This window comes from Castanea sativa, chromosome 2, assembly GCF_040712315.1.
Source record: "Castanea sativa cultivar Marrone di Chiusa Pesio chromosome 2, ASM4071231v1".
NCBI lineage: Eukaryota > Viridiplantae > Streptophyta > Magnoliopsida > Fagales > Fagaceae > Castanea > Castanea sativa.
Genome location: NC_134014.1, coordinates 37,972,823 through 38,000,299, shown reverse-complemented (window position 1 = coordinate 38,000,299; position 27,477 = coordinate 37,972,823). Strand labels below are relative to the sequence as shown.

At 32.9% G+C, this 27,477-nt stretch overlaps 1 protein-coding gene across 1 annotated transcript; it reads left to right on the top strand.

Annotated features, from left to right (window-relative positions):
• The first annotated feature begins 8,216 nt into the window (after window positions 1-8,216).
• On the top strand, window positions 8,217-13,438 carry LOC142623225 (putative mannitol dehydrogenase). The gene is made up of 5 exons (XM_075796621.1): window positions 8,217-8,493; window positions 8,685-8,798; window positions 11,672-12,185; window positions 12,292-12,445; window positions 13,031-13,438. Exons 1-5 carry the CDS (start codon window positions 8,393-8,395, stop codon window positions 13,237-13,239), a joined length of 1,092 nt encoding a protein of 363 aa, XP_075652736.1. The 5' UTR covers window positions 8,217-8,392; the 3' UTR covers window positions 13,240-13,438.
• The last annotated feature ends 14,039 nt before the right edge of the window (window positions 13,439-27,477 follow it).

Below are 27,477 nucleotides of genomic sequence, written 5' to 3'. Positions count from 1 at the left end.
CCCAATCTGGTCTTAGAAGCTACTTGAATCGTTGAAGAGTACAAAGCTCTCCAGGACAGTCATATTCCAGCAACAAACCCTTTACCTACTCTATGGATTCCTCCTATGTCAAGTGCTTACAAAACAAATGTAGATGGAGCTGTCTTCAATGCTCTTTCTACCATTGGTATGGGAGTGCTAATTCGGGATGACAAGGGCCGAGTGGTTAGAGCTCTGAGCCAGAATTTTCATGCTCCACTTGGTCCTCTGGAAGTCGAAGCAAAGGCAATGGAGGCTACTGTACTGTTTGCAAGGGACTTAGGTGTTCAGGACATTACATTTGAGGGGGACTCATTGCAAGTCTGCAACTTCTTGGCTAGGAGCACAGGGGTACCGCTTGCTGTGGCTAATGTTCTTCAAGGCATTCGTTTCCACTTTCCATCTTCAATTTTTTTGCAATTTTGCTTTTTCACATGTAAAAAGGGCAAGTAACAAGCCTACTCACCTATTGGCACAGCATGCTAAATTTGTTTCTAGTTATGAGGTATGGGTTGAGGAAACCCCTAATTTCTTAGAAACTGTTATTGCCTTTGATGCATCTGGCTTGTAATTGTTTTTTCTCTTTTAGTCTAATGAAGCAGTATTCCAAATAAATAAATAAAAAAAGAAAAAAGACCGGACCTAATGTGAACTCTTTCCTTATTGACAATGTCTTCCCTTGCAAGATAAATGTACCTCCATTTAGATATGGCCGCGGGTCCCACATAAAGTTTTTTGTTGTTGAAAGTGTGTTAAAATATTACTTGTATCTTTAAAAAATGAGAAAAAGTGAGAAAATATAGGAAAAACTGAGATTATGTTTGGTAATTATTTTTGTATTTTTCTTTTAAAATCTTGTTTTTGAGAATGAAAACGAAAAATAGTTTTATTGTGTTTCCAAAATTAAAAACACATTTGATTAGTTCAAAACAAGAGTAAGTATTTCTCATTTTCTCCTATCAATACCTATTTACTAATAATAATAATAATAATTATTATTATTATTATTTTATTTTTAATATTATTATGTACAATGCTTAGTTAACAATAATAACCAAAACAATAATATTATGCAGAATAAAAAAAATAATAATAATAGTATACAAATATATAGATCTGTGTTTATTTAGATATTTTACAAAGTAAAAAAGTGAAGATTTAAGGCCAAAAATAGGCCACGTGACTTGAGCTGGTGGAGATTTGTAAAGCCCTCAATTCAGTTGACGGTGAACAAAACAAGAACAAGAAGAATACAGAGGCGAAGAAGAAAGGGAAGAAGAGTAAGAATACACACTGATGGTTCTTTCAACAATGGCAGTGCGGTAACTGGCAAGGATGATTTCATGCATGACAAGAGGAAGTGGAGGAGGGAGTAGACATGACAAAACAGGTCAGAATTTTCTGACTCGACCCGAACTCGCTTTTTTTTTAAAAATTTTTTTTTTACCCGTAGCAAAAACGGATTGACCTGTGACCCGACCCGTGTTTTTTGTGGGTCAACCCAACCCGACACGCGACCCTACTCGAACCCATACCATTTTTTAAAACTTTTTTTTTTTGGTAAAAAAAATAAAATTAAGACAATATTGGTTTAATTGCTTGTTGTGAGTTTTAAGGAAACAACTGAGACATTTACATAACTGCATGCAAATTAATTGAAAGATGAATGGTTGAGTATTCTGTAATGAGTAAAGATTTTTAGATATCAAATAGCAAAGTATATGCCAAGATAATCAAGTTACAGTAGAGTTAGAAACATAAATTTAAAATTGTAGACATGTGAGAAACATTCATAAGTGTGAAAATAATAAAGCCAAAGTATCAAATTATCATAAATTATGAATGTTTAGACCTATTTTTTAACAATTTATGTCCAAAATAAATGACTTTTCAAAATAAATTATGATATTTCCTAGAGTGTGTGTTGCTTAACAATGATATGATATTCATAAAAGAGACCATGTATAAATAAGTAAACAGTCAAATTTTAATGTATATCTCAAATTGAAGTAGAGTGCCAACCACAATTGATAATAGATTATAAAATTAATTTTTAAGATTTTAAATTTCTTATATATTTTTATTCTTTGTCAAATGAGTTATCCAATAAGTCATTTGTAATTTTGTTTTATATTTTGGGATGTTGATGTTGTGTAGAAGTAAAACTTATGCATTTATTTTACTTATCTTTGTGTTATTTTTTTTTAGATAGCAATGTTAGGATTTGTAGAATTTTAAAGTTATTGAATAAGTGTTTTTTTAGAGATAATTACAACATGCTGCTAACTCCGCTGCTCGAACCCTTTCTCCTCTAGACCCTAAGCACTTTGTGCATGGGGAGATGTCAATTCAACTACAAGGCCTTTGGTAGTTATTGAATAAGTATTAATAAGTTTAACTGAGTTCATTCTTGATATAAGTGGTGAATTCAAATTAATGCATTTTACATCAAGTAATTTGTTGCATGACTTTCCAAATGGAAAATACATGTTGTTTTCTTTATAAAAATAAAAAAATAAAAAAAAATTCATGAGAAAATATAGGTCAACTTGACCCGACCCGCAACCCGATTGACCCGAAATTATTTTTAATCTGCTTAAAATGACCCATTTTTATTCGCAACCCGATTGAACCGACCCGACCTGCCCGTTTTGCTATGTCTAGGAGGCAGAGAGAGTGTTGTGAGTTTGGGGTTTGCCTGCACATCCCAAACTTTGTTCTTGTGCTTATGGTTTTTTTTTTTTTTTTTTTTTTTTTCAGCTAGGATTTGAAGCCTAGACCTCATTAAGCGCATTTGATTTATTGTTTTCGTTTTCTATTTATTTTGAGTAACCAAATAATTTTTTTCTTGTAGAAAATAGAAAATAGCTTTTGAAAACAAAAGATTAGTAAAAAAATAATTACCAAATATACCTTGAAATTTTGATAAGTTGTACATAAAAACTAAAAGCCGAGCTTATAAACTAATTCCAAATAGAAAATGTCACTATACTATTAGCTTTTTCTCAAAATTTTTAAGGGATAATAAAAATGATAGTTGCTTATAAAATAAAATAAAAATGATAGCTGATTAAATTTAAGTTAGATATTCCAATATATTTTTTTAAAAAAAATCTCCGCTTAAGTTTGTTAAACTTTAATACACACATATATATATATATATATATTGTAGAATGCACTATGCATTAAGCTATAAAATACTTAATTTATATTTTGAATTGTGTTTATACACTTTATAATACTTTTTTTTTAATGACAAAGGAAAATTACAACAACTCTTATTGTTGATAAAACTCCTACAAATAATTGACTCCACCTAGAACAGTTACCGAGTAATCTAGGGGCTCTTCACCCTAACAAAGTATTGTTTTATATATTACTAGTCTCATTACACGAGCTTTGCATGTGCAATGATGCTTTTTTTTTTTTTTTTGGTACTTAAGACTAGGAATCAAGGAAACTAGAAATTCAAAAAAAAAAAAAAAACAGAAAAATTAAATAAAAGAATCCGATGAGTCTTGTTAAAGTTAAAAAAAAAGAAATTGGAACGTGGTCTTGAGGGAAATATCAAAGTGGACTGAGAAGTTTGTTTGTTTTTTTTTTTTTCTTAATTTTAATTTTGGATAAGTTTGTTTTGAAGACATGAATTAGTAAGAGAATGTCCTCATTTGTAGGCATTTTATGTGGTGTTAGAGATATATTTTTACCAATTTATTCTAAAGTTTTGTCTCTATTAAAGCTAGGGTCTAGGCCTCTAAGAATATTTCTGAACCAGAAAAAAGTCTAGTCCAAAGAGGAGAATTCTCTTATACATAGTATAGATTATACTAATATGAATATAATATAACATAATGAAAAAACAATATAGGTATCAGATTTTTAATACATCCCTCGGTTGACAAATTCTTGGCTCCGTGATTCTTTTTTGGCATGCAATGATGCCTGCCCAAGATGTTGTCATAATATAAATATTGACAATCAATTTGTACTTCCACAAAGATATGGTATAATATTGAGAATGTCTTTTAACGTTCTTCCGCTTGCTATAATTAATTTACACATATACCGTCAAGCCCCAAACCTAACAATACAGATAGACACATGACATCGGCTGCATTCTTATAAAGTTTTCACCCTACAAATGTGCAAGACTTTCTTAGCAACTAAAAATTATCCTTAAAGAAAAATTTATTAATAAATCCACAATCATCCTTGATAATGCAGTTGTTAAAAGATCTCCAAAGTACCAATAGAAACGACAATCCAAACCTCATGACCGCTAAACAAATGATATACTAATTATATCAAGATCATCTTTGTTAGGTTTTAAAAGTTTAGAACAATTGACAAATCGTGAATACAAACTTTTCTAGATATACATCCTAGAGTCTATAGGTACTATTAGACAATGCTCAAGGTGATAGAAGTCAAGATTTAAGAACATACAAGCTGCAGAAAGAAGAATTCGAAATCTGCCTGGTTCGATCGATCGAAAGACAGGCTCGACCGATTGAAATATGGTCTGCAAAATTTTGAGTTTGGCCCAACAACAGTTCAAGCCCAAAAAGGATTAGGGTTTCAGATCTACTTCTTCTAGTATATAAAGAAAACCCAAAACACGTTTTTAAGAGGCTTTTGAGAGAGAGATTATAGTGCATCTTGTGCCTCTTTTGTAGATCTAGGGTTTTATATCCAAAAACTCTCTAGAGTCTTTTTATTTGTGTTGTGTGTTGAATCTCTTGTGAGATCTAGAGGTGTTTACTTTCATACACACTTAGGGTTATCAAGATCAAGATTTATGTTAAGAACTTGGTAATCGTTTCAATTGCTGTATAAAAAACATTCAAGAAGATCAAGATTCACAAGTAGGAGAACTTGTGGTTGCTGTAAATTAAGGAAAGAAGTAGTCCGTGGATTCAGAGCTATTATGGGATCGTGGTAGTAAGTTTTCTACTCAAAGTAGCAATAGAATGTTAGTGGTCTAAGTTCTATTGTATAAACTTCAATTCTTTTATAGTAGATTTGCCTTTTACCTTGAAGATAGCTAGGTTAAATCCTTCTTAGGTTTTTTACCAGTTTGGTTTTCCTAGGTCATCATATCGTTTTGTTATTTATTTTTCCGCTACTTTACATGATATGATTGTTATTATTTTAACCTAGATCTGAATAATAAACCTAAATATTCACCTGGTTAATTAATTAGGATAAAAATTTAGTTTTTATAGGGATCTAAAACTTAACAATCTTATTTTCAAAACTCCTAATCTCCATTCAAGCATACATTTTCAGCAAAAGTCCCAAAACTTTCTATTCTTCATAATTTGAAAATGGAGGAGAAAGGGGGGGGGGGTGAGTTGACAATTTAATACCAAATTTTTTTTTTTTAAGAGAGAGTTTTGACCTATGACATCCGCTCTTGATGATAGTTCTTTATTATCAGACCAAGACACCAATCAATTTTTGGTATAAGCGGTGATTGAACCCCAAATCTCTTATTCAACAATAAAAGATTTTACCAATTGAGCTAATTATAACCCATATACCAAATACCAAACTAGTTGAAACAAGTATATAGATTGACAAAATAATATAAATTTAAGAGATCAAAATATTTCACATGTTTTAAAGTTATAATATACTATGGGTTTTAAAAAAAAAAAAAAAACTAAAGAAGTTTCATAGACTTAAAATAATTCATAAATTCAAACATATTCACATTCTTAACAATCTTATATATTTATGACTATGGTTATGCTTTATCTCTATGACTAGGCATCAGATTCAGAAGAAACTAGTTATGCACTAATGTATATCCCCTATTAGCTGGGTCGAGAAACACGAAAGGCTTATGATGCCCAAGATAGAACTAGTTTCGGTATCAATGAATAACCTCTATTGGCTGGGTATCAAAGTCAAGACATAGTCATATAGTCCAAAATCATATAGATCAAATCAGAGTTCAAACAAAAATATATTTTATTCAAATACATACATACATATATGTGTGTGTATATATATAAAATCATATATTTAGTAATCAAATATATTTGTGATAATTCTTTAGTCTTTACTTTAAATCAGTAGTACTTTAAAAAATGTAACAATTATAAACAATATTTAGTAGTTACAATATAGTAGTATAAGCAAAATAAAACCAATTAGGATAAAGTTACTTACCTCAACTAGCTCACCATAAAAGAACTTCTCCCCAACACTTCCTCTAAAATCTTTAGATATCTCCTAAAATATATATATTTTTTCAAATACAATTTACTCTATAATCAAATAAGTTAAGAAAACTTATAACAGTACATAGCCAGAAGAGAAACTGTTAAAATATCCAATAATTTCCTATTATAACTCTCCTCATAAAGGACAAAATAGCATCACAGAGGTCCTATCCATATATTGTAACCATCAAAAAAAATAAATATATATATATATATATATATATATATATATATATATATATATATATATATATATATATTCCCTTTACCTTTTGCCACTAATAGTTCTCTAGGAGTAAAGCCTATAGAATACATGTAGCCATATAGGGTCAAAAGTCAATTGTAAAAGAACACCACCTCAAATTCTTCTAAAAGAGGAGGTATACATGCATTCGATGCATGGTGTATTTTCTCGTTTTATACGAATGTTCCTTTCCTTTTTTTGTTTGTTTGTTTGTTTGTTTTTGTTACATTGATTGCTTGTCAAACTTCAAGCCTACACTAGTTGATTTTTCCTATTCAACCAATCCAACACTTAAGTACAACTTCTTAAAGAGAAACTTGTACAGAAACCGGATCAACCATGCCTAAGAGCAACCACATCAGTTCCTCTATTTTACACATTCATTTTTACACAAAAAACCTACTTTTTATATTTTACACATCCACTTTTACAAAACACTCACATCAGTTCATCTATTCTACCACATTTTTTAATTAAATAATCAATTTCCTCACATTTTTTATTATTTCTCTTAACCACCCGACATATATACGTGCGCTTTCTCTCTTCTTTCCCATTTCTGATTTGTTTCTCTATTGCTCTCTCTCTCTCTCTCTCTCTACCCATTTCAGATCAACTCTCTCTCTCTCTCTCTCTCTCTCTCTCTCTCTCTCTCGATTAACTCTCCCTAGCTCTGATCCGCTCCGATCCACCAGCTTCGATCCGAGCTCCGATCCATGATCCACCAGCTCCGAGCTCCGATCCACGATCCACTAGCTCCGAGCTTCGAGCTCCGATCCACGATCCACTAGCTCCGAGCTCCGAGCTCCGATCCACCAGCTCCGATCCGAGCTTTGATCCACTCCGATCCACCAGCTCCAATCCGAGCTCCGATCCACGATCCACCAGCTCCGAGCTCCGATCCGCGATCCATGAGCTTCGAGCTCCGATCCACGATCCACCAGCCATGAGCTCCGATCCACTATTTGTGTTTGTGTATCTTTGTTTTTTTTTTTTTTTTTGGGCAAGTGTATCTCTGTGATGATTTGTCTGTGTGTTTGTGTGTGAGTGTGTTTGTGTGCATCTCAGGAAAAAGAAGAAGATGAGCAATTAACTGGGTTTGTTGAGCACGAAGAAGAGAGAGAAAAAAAAGGAGCAAACGGAAATTAATAAAAAAAAAGGATAAACGAGCTACAATAACCGTGTTAATATACACGGTAACTGTAGCTCGTGGATGAATTTGTATAATTTTGCATATTTTTACACCCACTGATGTGGGTGTTTTTTTGCTCAAAATGTGTAAAATTAGTAGTTTTTTCTATTTTAGAAGATTTTAGAGGGACTGATGTAGATACTCTAACAATTTGCAATTCTAATTTCATATAAAGTTTAGATTTGACTAATAAGGAGATTTCTTAGGCTCTTACCTGAAGTGTGCCATCAATTTTTCTCTACGTGAATATACTGAGAAGTCCTTCTTCAAAAATGTCTATAGTTATACGCTGACTTGATTAGCTTATATGTAGTTAGAGTTTCAATCTAATTTTTTGAAAACTCCCTTAATAATATTAATTATAAAATTAACCCCATAAAGAGATTAACTTAAATACCCCCACCTTTAAAGTCTCTCTCCTTTTTTGTTTTTCTTTTTTTTTTGTTTTTTTTTTTGTGGGTATTACATATACCTTAGCTAATCCATTACGTCAATGAAATGCTTTATATCTTATTCATCAGCAGGGGAAAAAAGAGGTTCTATATCTATCTCCTTGACTAATTCAGAGAGAGAACCTCACTACCTCAGGTACCATCTATACCTACGTTTCTTGCTGTATAAAGAGAAGCAGAGTCAAGACCAATTTATCGTAGCTTTGCTCTTCAACTCTGTAAGCAATAACACATCATTTCTCTACTCTTCACTCAAATGGCAAAGGTAACACCAGGAGAAGAACACCCTGTGAAGGCTTTTGGGTGGGCTGCTAGAGACCAATCTGGCTACCTCTCTCCTTTCAACTTCTCTAGAAGGTAACGTTCATGAATATTCGCTTTGTATTACTATCAAGAGGAGTGTATATTGCACACACAAACTTGCACACATATAGTCCTCGAAAACGAGAGAAATTGTGACTTGATTTTACTTATTTTTGGAAAGTGTGTGTACTACTAGCCTTGATGAGATGAGTTGATGATTGTGTTGAAATGACAAATTAATACAGGGAAACAGGGGATGAGGATGTGAGGTTTAAGGTGCTGTATTGTGGAATATGTCACTCCGATCTTCACAGCATCAAGAATGATTGGGGCTTCTCATTCTACCCTCTTGTTCCGGGGTATTTTTTTTTAAAGTTTTCCTTCTAATATTTTTGAATTTTATTAGTTCTGTTTGTTCCTTTGGAAGAAATTTTTTTTCTGGGCTTTTCCCGTACTTACAACTTTTAAGTGTATAGATAATTGGTGGTATAACTAATTATTATTATTATTATTATTTTTAAATAGATATCCAAAATTGATTTTTTTTTTATGAGATCCAAAATGGATACGTTGATAATGGATCACATAGTAAAATAATTCCCCAATATCTTGGGATCATTTCAAATTAAACCTTAAATTTTAAAGAAATATTAAAATCAAGAAGTTTAAAAAAAAAAAAATTTTATGACAAACAAGAGTATCCATTGACTATTCCCTTGGATATCCAGAATCTCATAGTTATACTGCGGTTGCAACAAGTGATGCCTTCTCCTTTTTATTTCATTTGTTTTTCTCCTTAGATCATGTGACTTATTATAAGCATATTAAAATAATTACTCTAAGTGAAACTCTATTATCTTTTTATTTTATTTTTTATTTTGTGTTTTAATGATAATTTTTGGCATGAACACGTTGTGCTTGCAGTCTAGCTCAATATTTTTATCGAATTTTTTTTTATTTTAATCGAAACTTTTGTAAAATTTAAGTTTTGATTTGAAACAACAATAAACTATAATGAATTTATTACGAAATGTGTTTATTCTTTAATAAAGGATAGTAATTTGGCACAAGGGCAGTGTAGTAATTACGTTCCATTTAAAAAAGATAGTTTTGTTTTTTTGGGGGAGAAGGATTGGAAAAAAAATAGTCAATACATGCAATCAGAAATTTCAGTAAACAACTTTATTATAAAATATAGCAAATAAATGATATGATGTGATCGACCCAATTTTTTATTAAAAAAAAGTATTTTCATACTTATTAGGTATCATGGACTTTGACTTATAACATTGCATCTTTTTTCATCTAAACTATGTAACCAACCAATAACAGAACCCCTTGGAGGTCAGGCAACTCATGAAGAATGAGATTTCTCGCCAAATTAATTTAGAAAAAAACCCTTCAAACTCTTGTTATATTTTTTTTTAATTTAAAATTTTAAAATCTCACTTCATTGTTCCCTGGGATTGGCTTTGGGTCTTTCTTGCGCAGCTTAGGTAGAACGCAAAGAAAGGATTATATGTTCTTTATATTCTTCACATGCATAGCGAAATCGATTGTTATTTACTATTTGAACAATGAACTTATTTTTTATGCATAATTTTTATCATAAAAAGAGAAATTTAAACATTTGATTTATGACATATTTCTTAATCTTTGACATTCTTGAAATTTTGTTAGCATGGATGATATAATACAAACATGCAATCTAATGGATAAAATTTCAAAATTCACATCTAATAAAAATATATTGGCAAATTTTGAAGGGCTTCTCTGCAAACTTGTTTGGAGGGAAACTTTTTTCGGCTAGGGATCTCCAAGCTCTTTGAAATTTTTTATACTAATATATCTAGATATAGTTATTGTAAGTAATTTTAAAGAAAATTACACTTAATCTCCTCATTTTTTTTAGTAGTTATGTTATAAACATATCTATAGACAATAGCCAAACAAATTAAGTCATAATCCTCTCAAAATATATGTCAAGTGATTATGATGGCGATGATATATATAAAGCAATATAAAAGAAATGCTAGGTATTAAATTTAGTATAATATGGTTTTTTTTTTTTTTTTTTTTTTTTTTGTAAACTTTCACAATTCATCTCCAAGTTTTATTCATTGCTTATTATGCTAAGTAGTTTTCAATTGTTTTTTTAATAGTTATGTTATAAACATATCTATAGACAATAGCCAAACAAATTAAGTCATAATCCTCTCAAAATATATGTCAAGTGATTATGATGGCGATGATATATATAAAGCAATATAAAAAGAAATGCTAGGTATTAAATTTAGTATAATATGGTTTTTTTTTTTTTTTTGTTGTTGTAGACTTTCACAATTCATCTCCAAGTTTTATTCATTGCTTATTATGCTAAGTAGTTTTCAATTGTTTTGATTACGTCTCTATGATTGAGGATTGATTTAATCAAAACTTTTTTTTTCTAATAAGTTTTCATCAAATTGTTAAAGAAAGTGTTTTATATAATATTCACATGACTTGTTAATCATTGAGCACATGTAAAAAAAAGTTTTCATTTATATAATTTTTTTATGTATAAAAAAAATCTCAAAATAACATAAATTTTAAAGAATTCTTTACATTATTCCAAATATAAAAGATAACGACAAACTTTTTTCTAAAAGCTTGCATCACATACTTTGATTTTTTGGATTAAAAGTTCACTAAATTCCAATCATAATATTTTCAAGAGAAATGGATGAAAGTGGAATGGTTAATGCATCTAAGTTCTAAATAAAAATATTTCTGATTAAACAATTTTAAAATGCATCGGCCAATGTGACTAGAAAATAAATAATGTTGGACGAATATATGTATATTTCTTTTTCAATTTATTATAACAAATTTTTTTGAGAGAGTTTTAAATTTATAGTGTCCGTTCCTAATGATAACTTTTTATTGTTAGAGTAAGACACTAATTAGTTTTTGGTGCAGGTGGAGATTAAACCTCAAATCTCTTATTTAGCTACCAGGGACTTTATTAGTCGAGCTAATTAGGACTCACATTATAACAATTTAAATGTTATACAAAAAGATTATTTCTTTAAGAATAAGAATATACATTAATTGTAAACATCTTAACAAAGTAATATGTCATAGTTCAATATGATTAGTTTTATAATGAACATAACTTTGAGAATGGAAACAATAAAGTTTACATTTGGAATTCTCACAAGTAAAAATTGACATTGGAATTTTTGTGTCGAAGGCACGAACTTGTTGGGGAAGTGACAGAAGTAGGGAGCAAGGTGAATAAAGTTAAAGTTGGAGACAAAGTGGGTGTAGGATGCATGGTTGGTGCATGTCACTCCTGCGAGAGCTGCGAAAATGACCTTGAAAATTACTGTCCCAAAATGATACTCACTTACAATTCCATTTACCATGACGGAACATTCAACTATGGAGGCTATTCAGACACTATGGTAGCTAATGAGCGCTACATAGTTCATTTCCCAGAAAATATGCCACTTGATGCTGGTGCTCCACTACTCTGTGCTGGGATCACAGTGTATAGTCCCTTGAAACATTTTGGTTTAGCCCAACCTGGTAAGCATATTGGGGTTGTGGGCTTAGGTGGGCTTGGTCATGTAGCTGTCAAATTTGCTAAGGCTTTTGGGGCTAAAGTGACTGTAATTAGTACCTCACCTAGCAAGAAGGATGAAGCTTTGGTACATCTTGGTGCTGATTCTTTTTTGGTTAGCCGTGATCCAGACCAAATTCAGGTATATTTTTAGCTTATAATACTTTCCATCTTTTAAACTCATGCTCATAATGGTTGTACTTTGAGATATTGAGTGTTGATGATGGATACATATTAAATTTGTGCAGGCTGCCATGAACACAATGGATGGTATCATTGATACTGTTTCTGCAGTGCACCCCATTTTACCATTGCTTGGTCTATTGAAGTCCCATGGAACGCTTGTCTTGGTGGGTGCACCAGACAAGCCACTTGAGTTACCTGTGTTTCCGTTGATTTCAGGTAATTGCTTATTAAGAATTTAAGACCATGATAAATTTTCCATTTTTTGTGTTTTGCACCTTTTCATCTGAAAAATGCAGAGGCTTTTTCTACCAATTTTACAAGAAAAAAAGAAGAAGTAAAAATCGAGATAATAATAAATGTGATTAGTATCATTTCGCTAATTAATAAAATAACTAAATAAATGTTGAATTGTTCATTTATTTATTTTTTTATACAAGATAAAAATTTTACTTTAACCTAATCTAAGTGTATACGTGTGTGAAGCTCATTCTTAGAAACTTGAATCCCAGCCTTTACCCCCCACACTCCACAAGTACTCATACTTGTAGAATGACTATCATGTCGAAAGAGAGCAGTTGTCTAAATTAATTATAATATCACGAGTATTACTTGTTCTTATTTCTTTACTTTATTGTTTTATAAGTTTTAGCCTCAGAGGAAAGGGTGGAGAGAAGTTTTAATTTCCCCATCCTTAAGATTATCCCATAATTCTATTCATTAAGATTACTCTTAATTAGAATTTTGTTTAGATTTTTCATTATTAGTTAAGAGAGTTACTAAGATTTGCAAAAAAAAATTCAGGAAGAAAGATGGTTGCCGGGAGTGGCATTGGAGGAATGAAAGAGACACAAGAGATGATTGACTTTGCAGCAAAACATGGCATCACAGCAGACATTGAGGTTGTTTCAATGGATTATGTGAACACCGCAATGGAGCGTCTTGCTAAGAATGATGTTAGATACCGATTTGTCATTGACATTGGAAACACCTTGGCTGCTACCAAGCCTTGAAGAAATAGCTTTGTGTCTTAATTAATTTTCTTGTATTATTCCATTGTTCCATGGTTTTTTTGGCTGGATGGGGTGGTATTGAATTTATTATGCTTTGCTGGTGTCTCTACCATTAGCCTGTCCTTCACAGAGTCATATAATGTGTAATAAATAAAATAATATATATGGATGTTTATGTTGAAAGAGTTAAATTTAGCCAGGATAAGGGAGGACAACAATACATGTAACAAAGTGTCCATTTTCTTTCGTCATTATAAGGTTAAAATATTATTTTCGTTTCTAAAGTTATATGAAATTCTTTTTCTCTTAACTTTCTAAATATTTTATTCAATAATTTAGTAGTGAAAAATGGATAAAAAAATTCAACAGAAATGAAACAAAAAGGGATTTAAAAAAAAAAAAAAAAAGTTTAAAGATAGATAATGAAACATTTTTAATTGTTTAAGAAAAAAAAATGAAACTTTCAAAGTCTAACTACAAATTCTACTAGATAATTGGTCATTCTATTATTTTGAACAAAAATGTGTGAGTAAATTAAGTTCTCAAGTTATAACCATGACAGGCGGGGTTCTAATCAAAGTTGTGTATTTCGTTTTGACCGCTGTTTTGGGTTGTCTATAATATTGGAGTATTTCAATATCAATGTATTCTAGTATATTAATGTTTCGATATTAACAAACATTAATCCTGCCATTTTTTTCACATGATATCAAAGCCTTCTAAATCTGTAATTTCTACTTCAAATGCCACTGCAAATCTAAACACTCTGCACCTTTCTTCTTGTTATCTATCATGTCAAATCTAATGATTATCAAGCTTGATTCAAGGAATTACGTTCTCTAGGAGCATCAAATTGTTAGTCTATATTTGTCATAGATGCTCACACTATAATATGGTGCATCGTTACAGATGCCATAACTCTCACTTGATAAATGGTATTGCTTCACACGTGCAATAACATCCAAATTTGTCTTTTTTTGGTGACAAAATTCTGCAATTCACCTTTCAAATGTTTCTTCCAAAAAAAAAAAAAAAACCATTCATGGACAATTTTTTCAGTTAATTTTTCAAACACATTCCCCACTTAGAATTAAAAATTTTCCTAAATAAATAATACCATAAAATAAATTCAAATATTTCCAAAATAGTAAACAACAGTTATCATATGTACACGTACATAATACAAGCTCTATTAATTTCAAGTAAAGACACTTTGAGGAAGTTATCCATTATCATTTTTACGGGTAATTATTGAATACTCTTAGAGTATCATAAATACATACTCCTCTTTTTTACATAATTGTAAATCTCACTAATTAAATTCATGGTAGGACACATAATTCATGTGAGCGGGGGAGTATGCATTTATGGTACCCCCGGAGTATTCAATAATTTTCCTATATTTACCTCCTCAACCATTAAGCCAAACTCAGCTAAATCAATGCAATATTCAGAGTGCCTGAAACAATCTGGGTCTTCACAATTAATTTGCACCTTCCAAAATCTTACTTCCCATCAGAAAAACAATGCTCTGTAGTCTATACAGTGACGAAACCTGGAGTAGATTTAATTGAGGTGTTGAACTCATAAGGCAAGAGTACGCATCTAAAACCACAGTTCCACAATTACAAACCACAACAACCAACCCCTATTTGGTTAGCTGAGCATGTGCATGCAACGAAGAATTATTTTTGGTGGGTAGTGTTCTCTTACCAATGTTTTGTTATTTTGTGAGAGCTGTGGATATATTGTAAAGATTGGTTAGGAGTCTGCAGTATCACATCTCATAGATGCTATGTGCACGGCATTCCACAAATGGTGATTGATGTCGTGGAAGTTTGAAGAAAGCACACACGATACTTTCTTTAATGGACAGAAACTAAATTGTTAGTTCTTGAGTAGTAAACCTTAAATCCATGAGAGATTCTTTGAATTTACAAGGTGATAAACTAGAATCTACTAGAGAAAAGTTTGAGAAAAAAACTATGCAATTTTGATGATAATCTATTTTGTCTTTGATGACTATAAAACATATAAATACTAAGAAAGTAAAATCCTAAGACTATTAGGAAATGTCTAAAACCCTAATTAGCACCAATTATGAGGTTAGGTGGAAAAATACCGAAATTTACCAAAAATGACAAAATTGAGTTAAATGCAAAATTTTATAAACTATTGACCTTAAAAGTTGTCCCAAAACTAGCGGGACTTTATTCTGTATTTTGAGTAAAAAATTATTAAGGAAACAAAAATTACTATAAACGACAAAATCAAGGGTACATCATGGCATAGGAAAGACTATTGCTCAAAAGAACATTTTCCTTCAGCCTACCAAATTTTATGCAATTCTAACTCTATTGCCCAAACGATTTCTACTAATGTCTTTTTGCCTAGCACGATTTTAGGCATGCTTAGGAGTCCAAAAAGGCCATGGTGGTTTGCTCTAGATCAGTGGTAATACGAAAAGGGAGAATGCTAAGTATAGATAGGATTTAGTTGTTGTCCACCTTGAACCATTAACCCGTGTTGCAAAAATTTGCTTCCTAATACATGTGGCATATTGAGGTGTAAATTTATGAGGCTTGCAGAGCTAATATGTCAAAGTCAACAAAAAGTTAAATGCTTCACTTAATATATATAAGCATTACTCCCGTGTGTTGCACGGTTTTGATTATAAACTTTGGAATAATTTTATTGAAAATAACAAATTAATAATCACTTGAGTCTAGATCATATAAATTGTATATAAAGTATTGTTCTTTGGATTCAAACAATCACACAATATATTTATATGAAATAAATTTCCGAATTTAACAATTAAAAACCTAAGGAAACTTAACCAGAGGATTTTCATTTGCTAGAATATTTGTAGTACATCTAAAATGTGTTATGCACTTTATTTTGTTTTTCAAACCATTATTTAGAGTTACAATTTAATACACTAATGGCCTCTTTTATCTAAACAATGAGTAGAGAGTCATGAAGATTTAATATTAAATGAGTCTTAATTAATAAAAAGGATAAAGACAATAGTTAGAAAAAATTATTGTTCAAGCAAATAGTTGCATAATTAGATTAAGATGTGAATTCCTTTTCATGATACAGATTTAATATTACTTGCTAATAGCAATCTTGTGAAGGAATATGTTGTTGATATTTATAACATGCTATGTTAAAAAAAAACAAATTCATGAACACTATTCAAATGTGTTATGGGTGATAAATATAGGTATGGATATTGATATTTGTAAAAGCCAAAATAAAAAATTAATTACAGTGAAATTTAAAATAATAAAAAAGTTACATGCTCACAATGTTAGACAATTTCTTTTGCACACATATAATATCATTAACAACAAAAATAAAATTGAGAAATAGTAACATAAAAATTTTACTTCTCAAGAAAATTAATTTAATCTAATAACACACATATAAACATAACAAAAATACAAATGGAACCCTTGATGTAGGAGGGAATACAAAATTTGATAATTCTTAAATAATATTTATAGAGGTTTATATAATAGATTTCATGAATTTAAATTTGCATTTATGACTCATAAGCAAAACCTTTAAAAAAAAAAAAAAAACAAAAACAAAGAAGAGAAAGACATACCTGTAATAGTTTGGATGGTAGGTTTGATAAAGACATAGAAATTGTAAGAGAATAAGAATTATTGATAATGAGGGAAGAAGAAGAAGTTGTGCCTAAGAATATATATATAAAACACTGAAAAACATTATACATATAGAGAGAAATCGAATTTTCAATTGTAAGGAACTTAGACTTCTAATCATTCTAAAAATTATAAGAGAAGAAGAATTAACTAGGATGTATATTTGTCCAAAGAAAAAAAAAATTGTCATATAGTCATTGAATGTAATGGTAAAACAAAAGGTAAGTAAATGTGAAAGGCGATAAGGAAATAGGATAGAAATATATATATGTATATATATATATATATATATATATATATATATATATATATTTATATAAAGTTCTTATCATATTAGAAGTTTAAAATTATCCAAAGAAGAAGAAGTTAAACTCAATATAACTTTATCCAAAAAAGTGAGAAAGTCATAGAAGAAAAGTTGATAATAATAAAATTATATCTATAAAATTCTGCATGTATAGTATGTTGCTTTTTTTTTTTTTAATTAAGAATTTTAATAAATGATTAGATGAAGAACTGGATTGTAATAAAATTAAGATAAAATTTGGATTATAATCAAAGTACGATTTTTATCAACTTAGAAATTACAAGAGAAAAAAAATATATTTGTTTTTTTCTTAAAATTTTAAAAAATTTCTGCAATATGATAAAGCCATTTGGCACAGCAACGGCATCTAAGTTCAACTTTTATTTTATACTGGCATTATGCCCGTGTGATGCACGGCTTAATCAAAATTTATATGTAAATAGTTTTTTTTAGTAATTTACTTAAAATTAGATAATAGAATAGATAATAAAAATAATTAAATATTTTCTTTTAAGCTATATAATAAATTCATATTGTGTGAAACTAAGGTATTATGAAATGCATTTATATATATATGTGTGTGTGTGTGTGTGTGTGTGCATAAGTAAGAACCTATTAAAAGAGTGCAATAAATATATTTGTTTTTGGAATGCATAAGATGATTTATTCTTTTTTTTATATATTATTTTTTGTCAATATCATGAAAAAAAATTTGTATGTTTTCTTCAAATATACGTGGATTTGAATTTGTTTTTTTTTTTTTGCAAATTTGTCATTATTTAAAATATATATGTATTAATTTTTTTTTGGGTTACTTTATCCTTTTTTTTCGGGACCTAAATTAGATTTTTTTTAATTATGTTTACGTTAATGTTAACACATATTAGCTATCATTTGATACTTTATCCACACGCAAAAAACAGAAATTAACATTTAAATTAAGCTAAAAGTAAAAATGTTACTTTATAAATAAATTGATACAATACTTATTGTTACATTATCCAAATAAGAGTCTTACTTAAACTTAAACTTGTTATGTTTATACATATTAGCTATCATTTCATACTTTATCCACACACAAAAAAATCAACAATTAATGTTTAAATTAGGCTAAAAGTAAAATAGTTATTTTATAAAAAAATTGATACAATACTTATTGTTACTTTATCCAAATAAGTCAATAAGAACAAATAGAATAAGAGTCTTACTTAAACTTAAACTTATTTGTTAAATGGATTAGATGAAGAATTTGGCTTGTAATCAAATTAAAAGCGAATAAGAATTAGATGGATTAGATGAAGAATTTGGATTGTAATCAAATTAAAATTTTTATCAACTTAGAAATTATAGGAGATGAAAATTATATATATATATATATTTTAAAAAATATAAAAATATAAAAAAATTTCTACAATTAAAGATGCATTAGAGCGTGTAGTGTAGTAATTAAAAAAAAGTTATTGCTTTTTTTTTATAATACACTACACTTAAAAAATAATGATTAGATGAAGAATTTGGATTGTAATCAAATTAAGATTTTTATCAATTTAGAGATTATAGGAGAAGAAAAATTATATATATATATATATATTAGATCTAAAAATCAAAAAACAATTTTGCAAATTGGTGATGCCACTTGGTGCAACCATAACGTCTAAGCTCAACTTTTATTTTATATACTAGTATTATGCCCATGTGATGTACAACTTAATTATAAAGTTATATGTAAATAAATCATAATTAATGAACCATACAAATAAAACTACATTAATTTATAAATATAATTGAGTTAGTTTATACAAACACCATTTAGGACTTCAAAATTTTTTCTTATAGAAAATTCATGACTCCACATGTTTGGCTTTATGCTCCACATGTTTGGCTTCATAGAACCCTTTACGAATCTTTTTGCAAAATTAAATATTTATAAATATTAATAAAATAAACGATGAGAAAAATGAATAAAAAAAAATTGAAGCTAAATCATATGTAATATATATATATATTACTCCCGTGCAGCTTAATTCACAAAGCATGAATTGCATGAAATAAACTAAAATACCGAAAAAAGAAGAAGAATGAAGATCTCAAAATAGCAATAACTTCTTATAAACAAATTTGAAAGCTAAGCCATAGAGAGTATTTCAAACTACATGAAATTGTTATATGTACAAAACCTAATCAACATGACACGTGGATAAAAAAGAGGGGGGAATCATAAATAATTAATTCTGGCTGTTATTGATTAGAATTTTAATTCTGTTAGGAGTTATTATGAAACACCATACCTTTATGTTTAGCATATATCAACCTAAATTTTCTAAGTTTCTGAAAGGAAATGACAATGCACTAAGACATGCAAATCTAAATATTAGAAAATAAAACAAAGTGATTTTTGTACGATGAAAATTAAAGATAGAGATCAAGGTTAATTTATATGATTGGCACGTTCAATACCAAAATAAAGAAGCAAACTGCAAACAATAAGCACCCAAACCCTTTAGGCAAAACCATTGATAAACGCACCAAATATTCTAACCCAAAGCATCGTAACGTCCCACTTCCATATCTATATAGAAATAACACCAATTATATAAGAAATGTTAGAGAAGATATATTAGCCCATTAGCATAAGCCCAAGCCTAATTCTACTTACCTAATCAAATCTCAAGATTTCATCAAGTTTCTATCTTGAGTTTGAGAGGGGGTGTTAGAGATATATTAGCCCATTAGCATAAGCCCAAGCCTAATTCTACTTTGTGTGCAAGCCATATTTCCTACTTGTACTAGAAGTCTATTAGTTTAGGGTTTAGTCTACTATATATATACACATGTTATGGTTCATTGTAACACAAGGATTTATTCTACACTCTAAGAGAAGGGTTGCAATACTTGTAGTATGTTACCTGAAATTTGGAGATCATAGCCAAAAATTGAATCACTCGTAACTGCAAGCATGTTATTAAGAGTTGTTACTTTGGCAATAAGTTTCCATGGATAATTGAAAATACTTCCTTTAACATCAACATAAGATGAGAATTGAGTAGTAATACCTTCTGGCGAGGTCTTGCATGCCGAAAGGGCATCCTTTCATGGGCTATTCTTGTGAACAACAATTTGTATAATGAGAAAAAAAAAAAAAAAAATTTCTATACCCTATGTAAAACAAAGCAAAGATCGAAATGAAATAGTAAAATTTTATTTAAAAATATGTGTTATATAGGTGTTAGATACATCATATAGAAGTTTGATTGAAAGAAGGCCTCTCACTTGATGCTTATGATAATACGTTTTTTGATAATCTTATCCCTTAATCAAGAGCTCTGTAGCTCGATATTCTAATAAAATATTACTATTTATATTATAATAGTAATAATAATTAATATATAAAATGTAGGTTGCAACTTGAGGAAAATAAAAACAATGAAAACGTGGGATGAGATTTTAATTTAGAAAAATTTTTAAAATATACTTTTAGTCAAGGTTGTTAAAATTGGGATTTTACGTAAGATCGTTAGAGATAGGTGGGATTGTGGATCGTAGGAAAAAAAATTGGTATGTTAAATAATCACATAAATTACTCATTAATAAAAAACCAAAAATTTGCATTCATTTGATTGAATTACTGATGATGCCAAAAATCCTCAGTAAGTTGAATGGTCCTCACGTGCCCTAGACAAAACCTATGAAACAAAGAAGCAGAAGAAGACCTTATAGAGAGTACCGATGTGGTACTGGCCAAATACCATCCGAAGGTTAAGTTATAGAACTTTTTACAACTCTAGAGTGCTAGAATTGGGGTAAATTATGCGTACCTTAATTTGTGAGGGCTTTGAGGTTTTTATAGTAGTGTGGAGTCGACCTTAATTTCTTGGTGGGGATGTTATTTCCTTGTAGGGAAAATCCTTATTAATGCTTGTATTTCGTGGGATCCTTTCTTTGTAGGGATTCCTCTGATTACGGATGGGCGTAGAAAGCAAGACATGTCCATATTAGATTCCTTGGAGACTACTCAAGTCACGTGGGTGCCACGTGGCTTTGTCACCCATCTCCATTGGGTCCGTCCATCTTAAAGAGTCTGTCCCAATTTAAGAGTCCGTCTACTTTAAAGGGTCCGCCCGTCCGTCTCTCTGCCTTCCATTCAAGACGAGACTCAGGTCTTTGATTGTTAGGCTATCCATATCGTCTCTTTAGGTGTCACCGTTGCTTTATTATTAGCTCAAAAAATTGGATCCGTCTGCTATGAGATTTATCTTTATCAGCTGCTCCTTCACTCCATGGGTCCGTCGCTTGGTATACTTGACGGACATGTGGGGTGACAGTTTCACTTAGTTCTAAGAAGTTATGTTTTGATTGATAGGGCGACTGAGTGCCATTAATGCTGAGAGCCACGTGGCGAAATTTTAGTGGTTGGTTACACGGATCAAAGCGTCGCTTCTTCTTCCACACCGTTTTCCCTATATATATGTTGCATTTCCCATTCATTTCCACTTTCCGCTATCTAGGCCTGTTCAAGATTCTACCGGCGCCGAACCAATTTGACTGATACAAAGCTCCACCACAGGTGTTCGGAGAGGTGGTTGGTAGTGATCTGGGCATACCAAAGGTGGCAGGTGTGGTGATCGGCGGCCATTTTGCCCTCCGACGAGAAACCGCACCGCACCGGTATGTATTTATATTTATTTGCTATGATTTATATGTATAGTTACAATAGGCTTCAATATACAGAATTTGTGAAGGTGAGAGTTTGAGAGAGGCAAGGAAGGAAGAAGGAAAAAGATGAAAAGGAGAAACGGCGCTGGAGGTTAGAGAGAAATAGGAGAGCGTAATAGGAAACGTTGTAGGGTTTGAAAATTTTAACTACACAATAGCAAAACGATGTTGTTTGAACCTGTTATTAATTTTAATGAGTCTCAAAACAACATCGTTTTGGTATCAGATTAAAAAAAAAAAATTGAAACGATCCCTAAATATAATAGTCCTCATCCCTAGTTGAGTTCAGTTCCCCACCTCTCTCTCTCTCTCTCTCCTCGTTAGTTTTCCTCACCCAAGTATCTCCGCCTCTCCTCTCTCTCTCCCCTCACTCCTTAGCCTGTAGCCCTCCGCCACTTGCTGTCACTTTACTCCACCGCTTGATGCCATTATTCTTGGAGTTTCGCCCTCTCCCCTCCCTTTTTTTATCCCAGCTATTTAGAGAAGGTTTGGACTTTTAATGCTCCTTCTTGCAATGCTTTCTGCCCGGTTTGTTTATTTTGTTTTCAATAGTTTTGTTTCTTCTTTTATGACTCAGGTTTAGTTTTTCTTTTTTTCTTTTTGTGATTTGAAGTGGGATATTTTTTAGAGAGATTTTGAATTTGTTTGTATTTTGTTTGTTTTCTTTCATGTTTTTTTTTTCATTGGAATATTTGGGTTCTTTCGTGTTTGTTTTCTTTTGTGATTATATTGTATTTGGATCTTGAGAAAATTGAGGAATTCATCGAACGAACCGCACCAAACCGATATTGTGCACCGCACCACCTGTAGACCGGTTTTACCCCTCTACTGGTGAGGTGCGGTCAAGCATGAGGGAAAACCACACCCTATAGATGTGGTGCAAAAAACACTCTCATAACTGGCCGCACCGCACCGTGTATAGGCCTAGCGCTATCATTTCTTCAGTCAGAGCATATTTGTCTCTTGCTAGAATTTGTCAATCCGTTTTCTCGACGCATCCATTCATCACAATTTCTCCGTCTCTTCTCTGCACTGTACACCTGTAATTGTTCTCTGTCTTGTTCATGTCTTTTCTCTTCTTTTTTCATTTAAGTGTTATATGTTCGTCGTGCATATAGATTTATAGATTCTTACGAGTTTATCCGTCACTTGTAGGTGTAATAATGTCTAGTGAAGCGTCGAGTGAACAATCATGTGTCCGCGAAGGAGTAGGCTATAATGATGTGTACCCGTCAGGTGGAGGCGACCCCGACGCCTCTTCTCCAGAAAGGGTTCCATCTGACAACTCACCTTTCGAGAGGGAGGATGAGGATACGGGTGTGGATGGGTTCGAGAATGACATGAACGGAGACTCAAGATGTGAAGAAGGCTTTGAATCTCCTTTTAGAATCGTTGTTGGCCATGACGGCCTTAGGAATTTTGTTCTTCCCCCTTTGTGGACGGTCAATGATTTCAATTCCACCATTAAAAGTAGTCACTTCAATACCTTGTGTGAGAGGTATCAGATTCTCCTCGACATCCCTATCCATCTGCCTCTTAGGTTTGAGAAGTGTTATTACTGCGGTGCTGATGACATCAGGGTGTATGAGCAAATGTTCAAGGTGGGATCGAGACTGCCCTTGAGTGCTCTCCACTTTCGCTTACTCCAATACCTAGGGCTAGCCGTCACCCAAATAGCTCCAGATGCTTGGAGAATCCTCCTTGGTGCTGAGGTCCTATATGGGGTTTTAAGCAAAGGGAGACATCAACTAACTATGGAGGAGTTCTTCCATTGTTACCGTTCTTCCGAGATTGTCAAGTGTAGGGGGATTTACAATTTTCTGCTGTGGAAATCGTCACTTAGGCTAGTGTACGAAACACCTGGTTCCAACCGAAATTGGAAGAGACAGTATTTCTTCATCCAGGGAGACAATTGGGTGTGTCACCCTGAGGAATGGGGGAACATGCCCTTGGTTGATAGAATGTGAGGCATATTGCCTCCGTCTAGTGGGTGGCCGTTTGCTTAGTTTTTTGCTCGTTTATCTTTTGTTTGTTTTACTTGTTAGTCTAACCATTTCTTATGACAGCTCAAGAACATTCATGATCTTGAACAGCAGAGCTTTTTGGAGAAATTTTTTTAAAATTTCTTTGAAAGAGAGGACATGGAAGAAGCTTGTCACCTTGGACACCCTACACTGGTACTGTGACGGTCCCGAGCCTATAGCCATTGCACATCGTTATGACTCACAAGCACGCTAACGTGAGTCAGTCGCCTATTCCTTACTTTCTCCTTTATCTTCGCTAACTTTTTAGCCATTCCTGTCTATCTTTTTCTTTTGTCCTTTTTAGTGTAGAAATAGAAGACGGTAAGAGGAGGGCTTATATTCACCAACAAGCCATCGCCCAGGTGAAGAAAAAATTGGACGAGGTTGTGCCCCCAGCTGTAGGGACGGGTCCCCTGAAGCCATTCCTAAAGAGGAAACCAACGGACAAGGTTGACCGTCCTCCCAAGAAGTTGAAGGTGGTGACTAGTCCAATCGTCGGGGAGATGCCTCCGACTACTAAGCTGCCTCCTCCCCCCCGTCATGGAAAAGGGAAAGGTTTAATGATGGCATATGGTCCCATTGCTGAGCAGCGCCCTCCCCCCCTCCCCCATCAAGACGTGTGTTATGCCATTGGGTAACTCTCATCCATTATCAAGGACAATGATTACGAAGACTTGGGAAACCATGCAACTGAGGCTATGAAGGAGATAGGCCTCTTCAGCTTGGCTCAGGTATGCACCCGTCCTCTTTCTTTCCTGTTTCTCTGTTATCCTCACTTCTAACCTTGTTTTGGGTTTCTTTTTGTAGGGGGTGCTAATAATGAAGGGCCTGATGGACCATTGCATGGCCTGTGAAGAGTTGGTTGGTTGTTTGAAAGAGAGGGTTGAGACCGCAAAGACGGGGTTGAATGAGGTCAAGGCCTCGAGAGAGGTGCAAATCAAGAAGCTTGACCTGACGAAGAAAACCCTGGAGGTGTTGGAGAGACAAACCGAGGTGTTGACAAATGTACTTAACAAGGAGGGAGAGATCTCCTCGTTAAGAAAGACGGAGTTTCGTAACTCCGACGGCATCCTTTACGAGCACGACACTTGTTATGCCGACGGCTTCAATGAGTGCCTCTGTCAGGTCAAGGCTTCCTTCCTCGATCTGGATGTGTATTCCATCTCAATTAATGTCGTGGCCCAAACCCTAGCCAGATCCGTCAATCCAGAAGGTACCAATGAGCTGTTTGAGGCTGATCCAAATCCCAACACTCAAGGTGACGGAGAAATTGTAATTCAAAATGAACAGGTTAAGTCCGTCGAGGATAAGAATTGTCCCCTTGATGAAGCTAAGACGGCTGGTCATGAGAAGGTCGCGGATGAGGAGGTCCCCGTTGACCAACCTTAGATTTTATTTTTGTTTTTATAAAAAAGCCTTTAGGAGAACAATATTTTTGTAATTTCTTTAACGTTGCCCACCTTTTTGGGTTTTGTATGTAAACATTTGCTTTCCATGGGCCTTTATCCATTATCTTTTTTCATACTCGTCGCTTACGTTTTTACTTGCATTGTTTGAACATGCTTTTGTTATTAGATTTCAATGGATTTCTTTGACCATGTTGAGGTTAGGTGGGACCAACCATTCTCCCTTGTCCATGTTAGGTGTTGGTTCACATCTGTCCACTTAGTGGACTTATAATGTAAGTTGGAGTCTGTTCACATTATGGACTTGGTAAATTTTTGAATATCAGTCGTACCCGTCAACCCAAGGGGTTGTATTCAACCACTTATGGACTTGGGTAAATTTTAAGTTGTCCTTGGATGCGTCCGTCCACTTATGAACATGAATTCTAAGTCATCCTTTTGTGATGTATTCGTCCCCTTATGGACGTGTATAAGTTCTAAGGCATCCCTTGGAATGCATCCGTCCACTTATGGACATATATAAATTCTATGACACCCCTTTGGGATGCATCCGTCCACTTAGGGACTTGTATAAATGTTAAGGTGTCTTTGGGGATCGCCCGTCCACTTAGGGACTTCAGCAATTTGCAAGGCATTGCTTGTGAGGCATCCGTCCCCTTATGGACGTGTATAAGTTCGAAGGCATCTCTTGGAATGCATCTGTCCACTTATGAATGTATATAAATTCTATGGTACCCCTTTGGGATGCATCCATCCACTTATGGACATATATAAATTTTATGGCACCCCTTTGGGATGCATCCGTCCACTTATGGACTTCTATAAATGTTCAGGTATCTTTGAGGATTGCCCATTCACTTAGGGACTTGGGATCACTTGGGATGCGTCTGTCCACTTATAGACGTATATAAATTTTATGGCATCCTCTCGAATGCATCCATCCCGTTAAGGACTTAGTCGTAGACATGGCTTTGTGGAGATGTACATACATATGACATATTTGAATAACTCCTTTTATTATGATAAATACATGCATAAGCCAAATTTTTTTTATAAAGAAATAAAAAGCTGCCCTTTGGGCTTAAAAATTATTGTAGATAGTAATAAAAAACTAGAAAGGAATAAACTGGAAAAGAGGAGTGGTCCGTATGCCATCGTCTACTAGTAGTATTTCTTTAGGTGCTCAGTATTCCATGCATGGTGCAACTTTTGTCTGTCGAGTGTCTCCAAGTGATAGGTGTCTTTTCTTTGCCATGAAGTGATTCTGTAGAGTCCTTCCTAATTAGGTCTTAGTTTTCCTTGTGATGGATCCTTTGTGGCACCCATAACCTTTCTAAGGACGAGGTCTCCTACTTGGAAGTCCCTGTGCCTAACCTCTGTTCAGTTGTTGCTCTAACTTCGTCTAGTAAGTCTAGTTGTAGGCCCATGGCTTTGTCGTTTCTACTCTCGTTGTGATTCTCCATCCTGTAGCTTGTGAGTCCGACCTCGGCTGGGATGACGGCCTCGCTCTCGTACGCTAGCCTAAATGGTGTCTCTCTTGTTGGTGTTCTAGCCATCGTCCTATATGCCTATAGTACACTTGGTAGCTTGTCTGGCCATATACCCTTTGCCCCCTCAAGCCGAGTCTTGATGATTTTAAGCAAGGATCGGTTCATGACCTCAACTTGTCCATTGGCCTAAGGGTGGGCAGGTGAGGAGTAGTGATTCTTAATCCCTAGTTGTGAGCAAAAATCCCTAAACAACTCGTTATCAAACTACTTTTCATTGTTTGAGACCAATACTCTAAGGATCCTGTACCTGCAGATGATGTTTCTCCAAACAAAGCTTCGTACCTTTTTCTCCCTAGTAGTAGCTAGCACATCAGCTTCCACCCATTTGGTAAAGTAATCTATACCAACTACTAGGAATTTTAGTTGTCTTACCACCGTCGAGAATGGGCCCATGATATCTAACCCCCATTGAGTAAAAGGCCACGGAGCTATCATTGGGGTAAGCTCTTCTATTGGCTTTCTGATGATATTGTCAAACCTCTGACACTTGTCGCAAGCTTTGATGTAGGCATGGGCGTCCTTCTACATGGTAAGCCAATAGTTTCTTGCCCGAACCAGCTT

Coding starts and splice junctions, on each gene's coding strand:
- LOC142623225 (XM_075796621.1), top strand. CDS start 8,393: ATGGCAAAGGTAACACCAGGAGAAGAACACCCTGTGAAGGCTTTTGGG. Junction 8,799..11,671: donor TTCTACCCTCTTGTTCCGGG/GTATTTTTTTTT, acceptor TTTGTGTCGAAG/GCACGAACTTGTTGGGGAAG. Junction 12,446..13,030: donor TGTGTTTCCGTTGATTTCAG/GTAATTGCTTAT, acceptor AAAAAAATTCAG/GAAGAAAGATGGTTGCCGGG.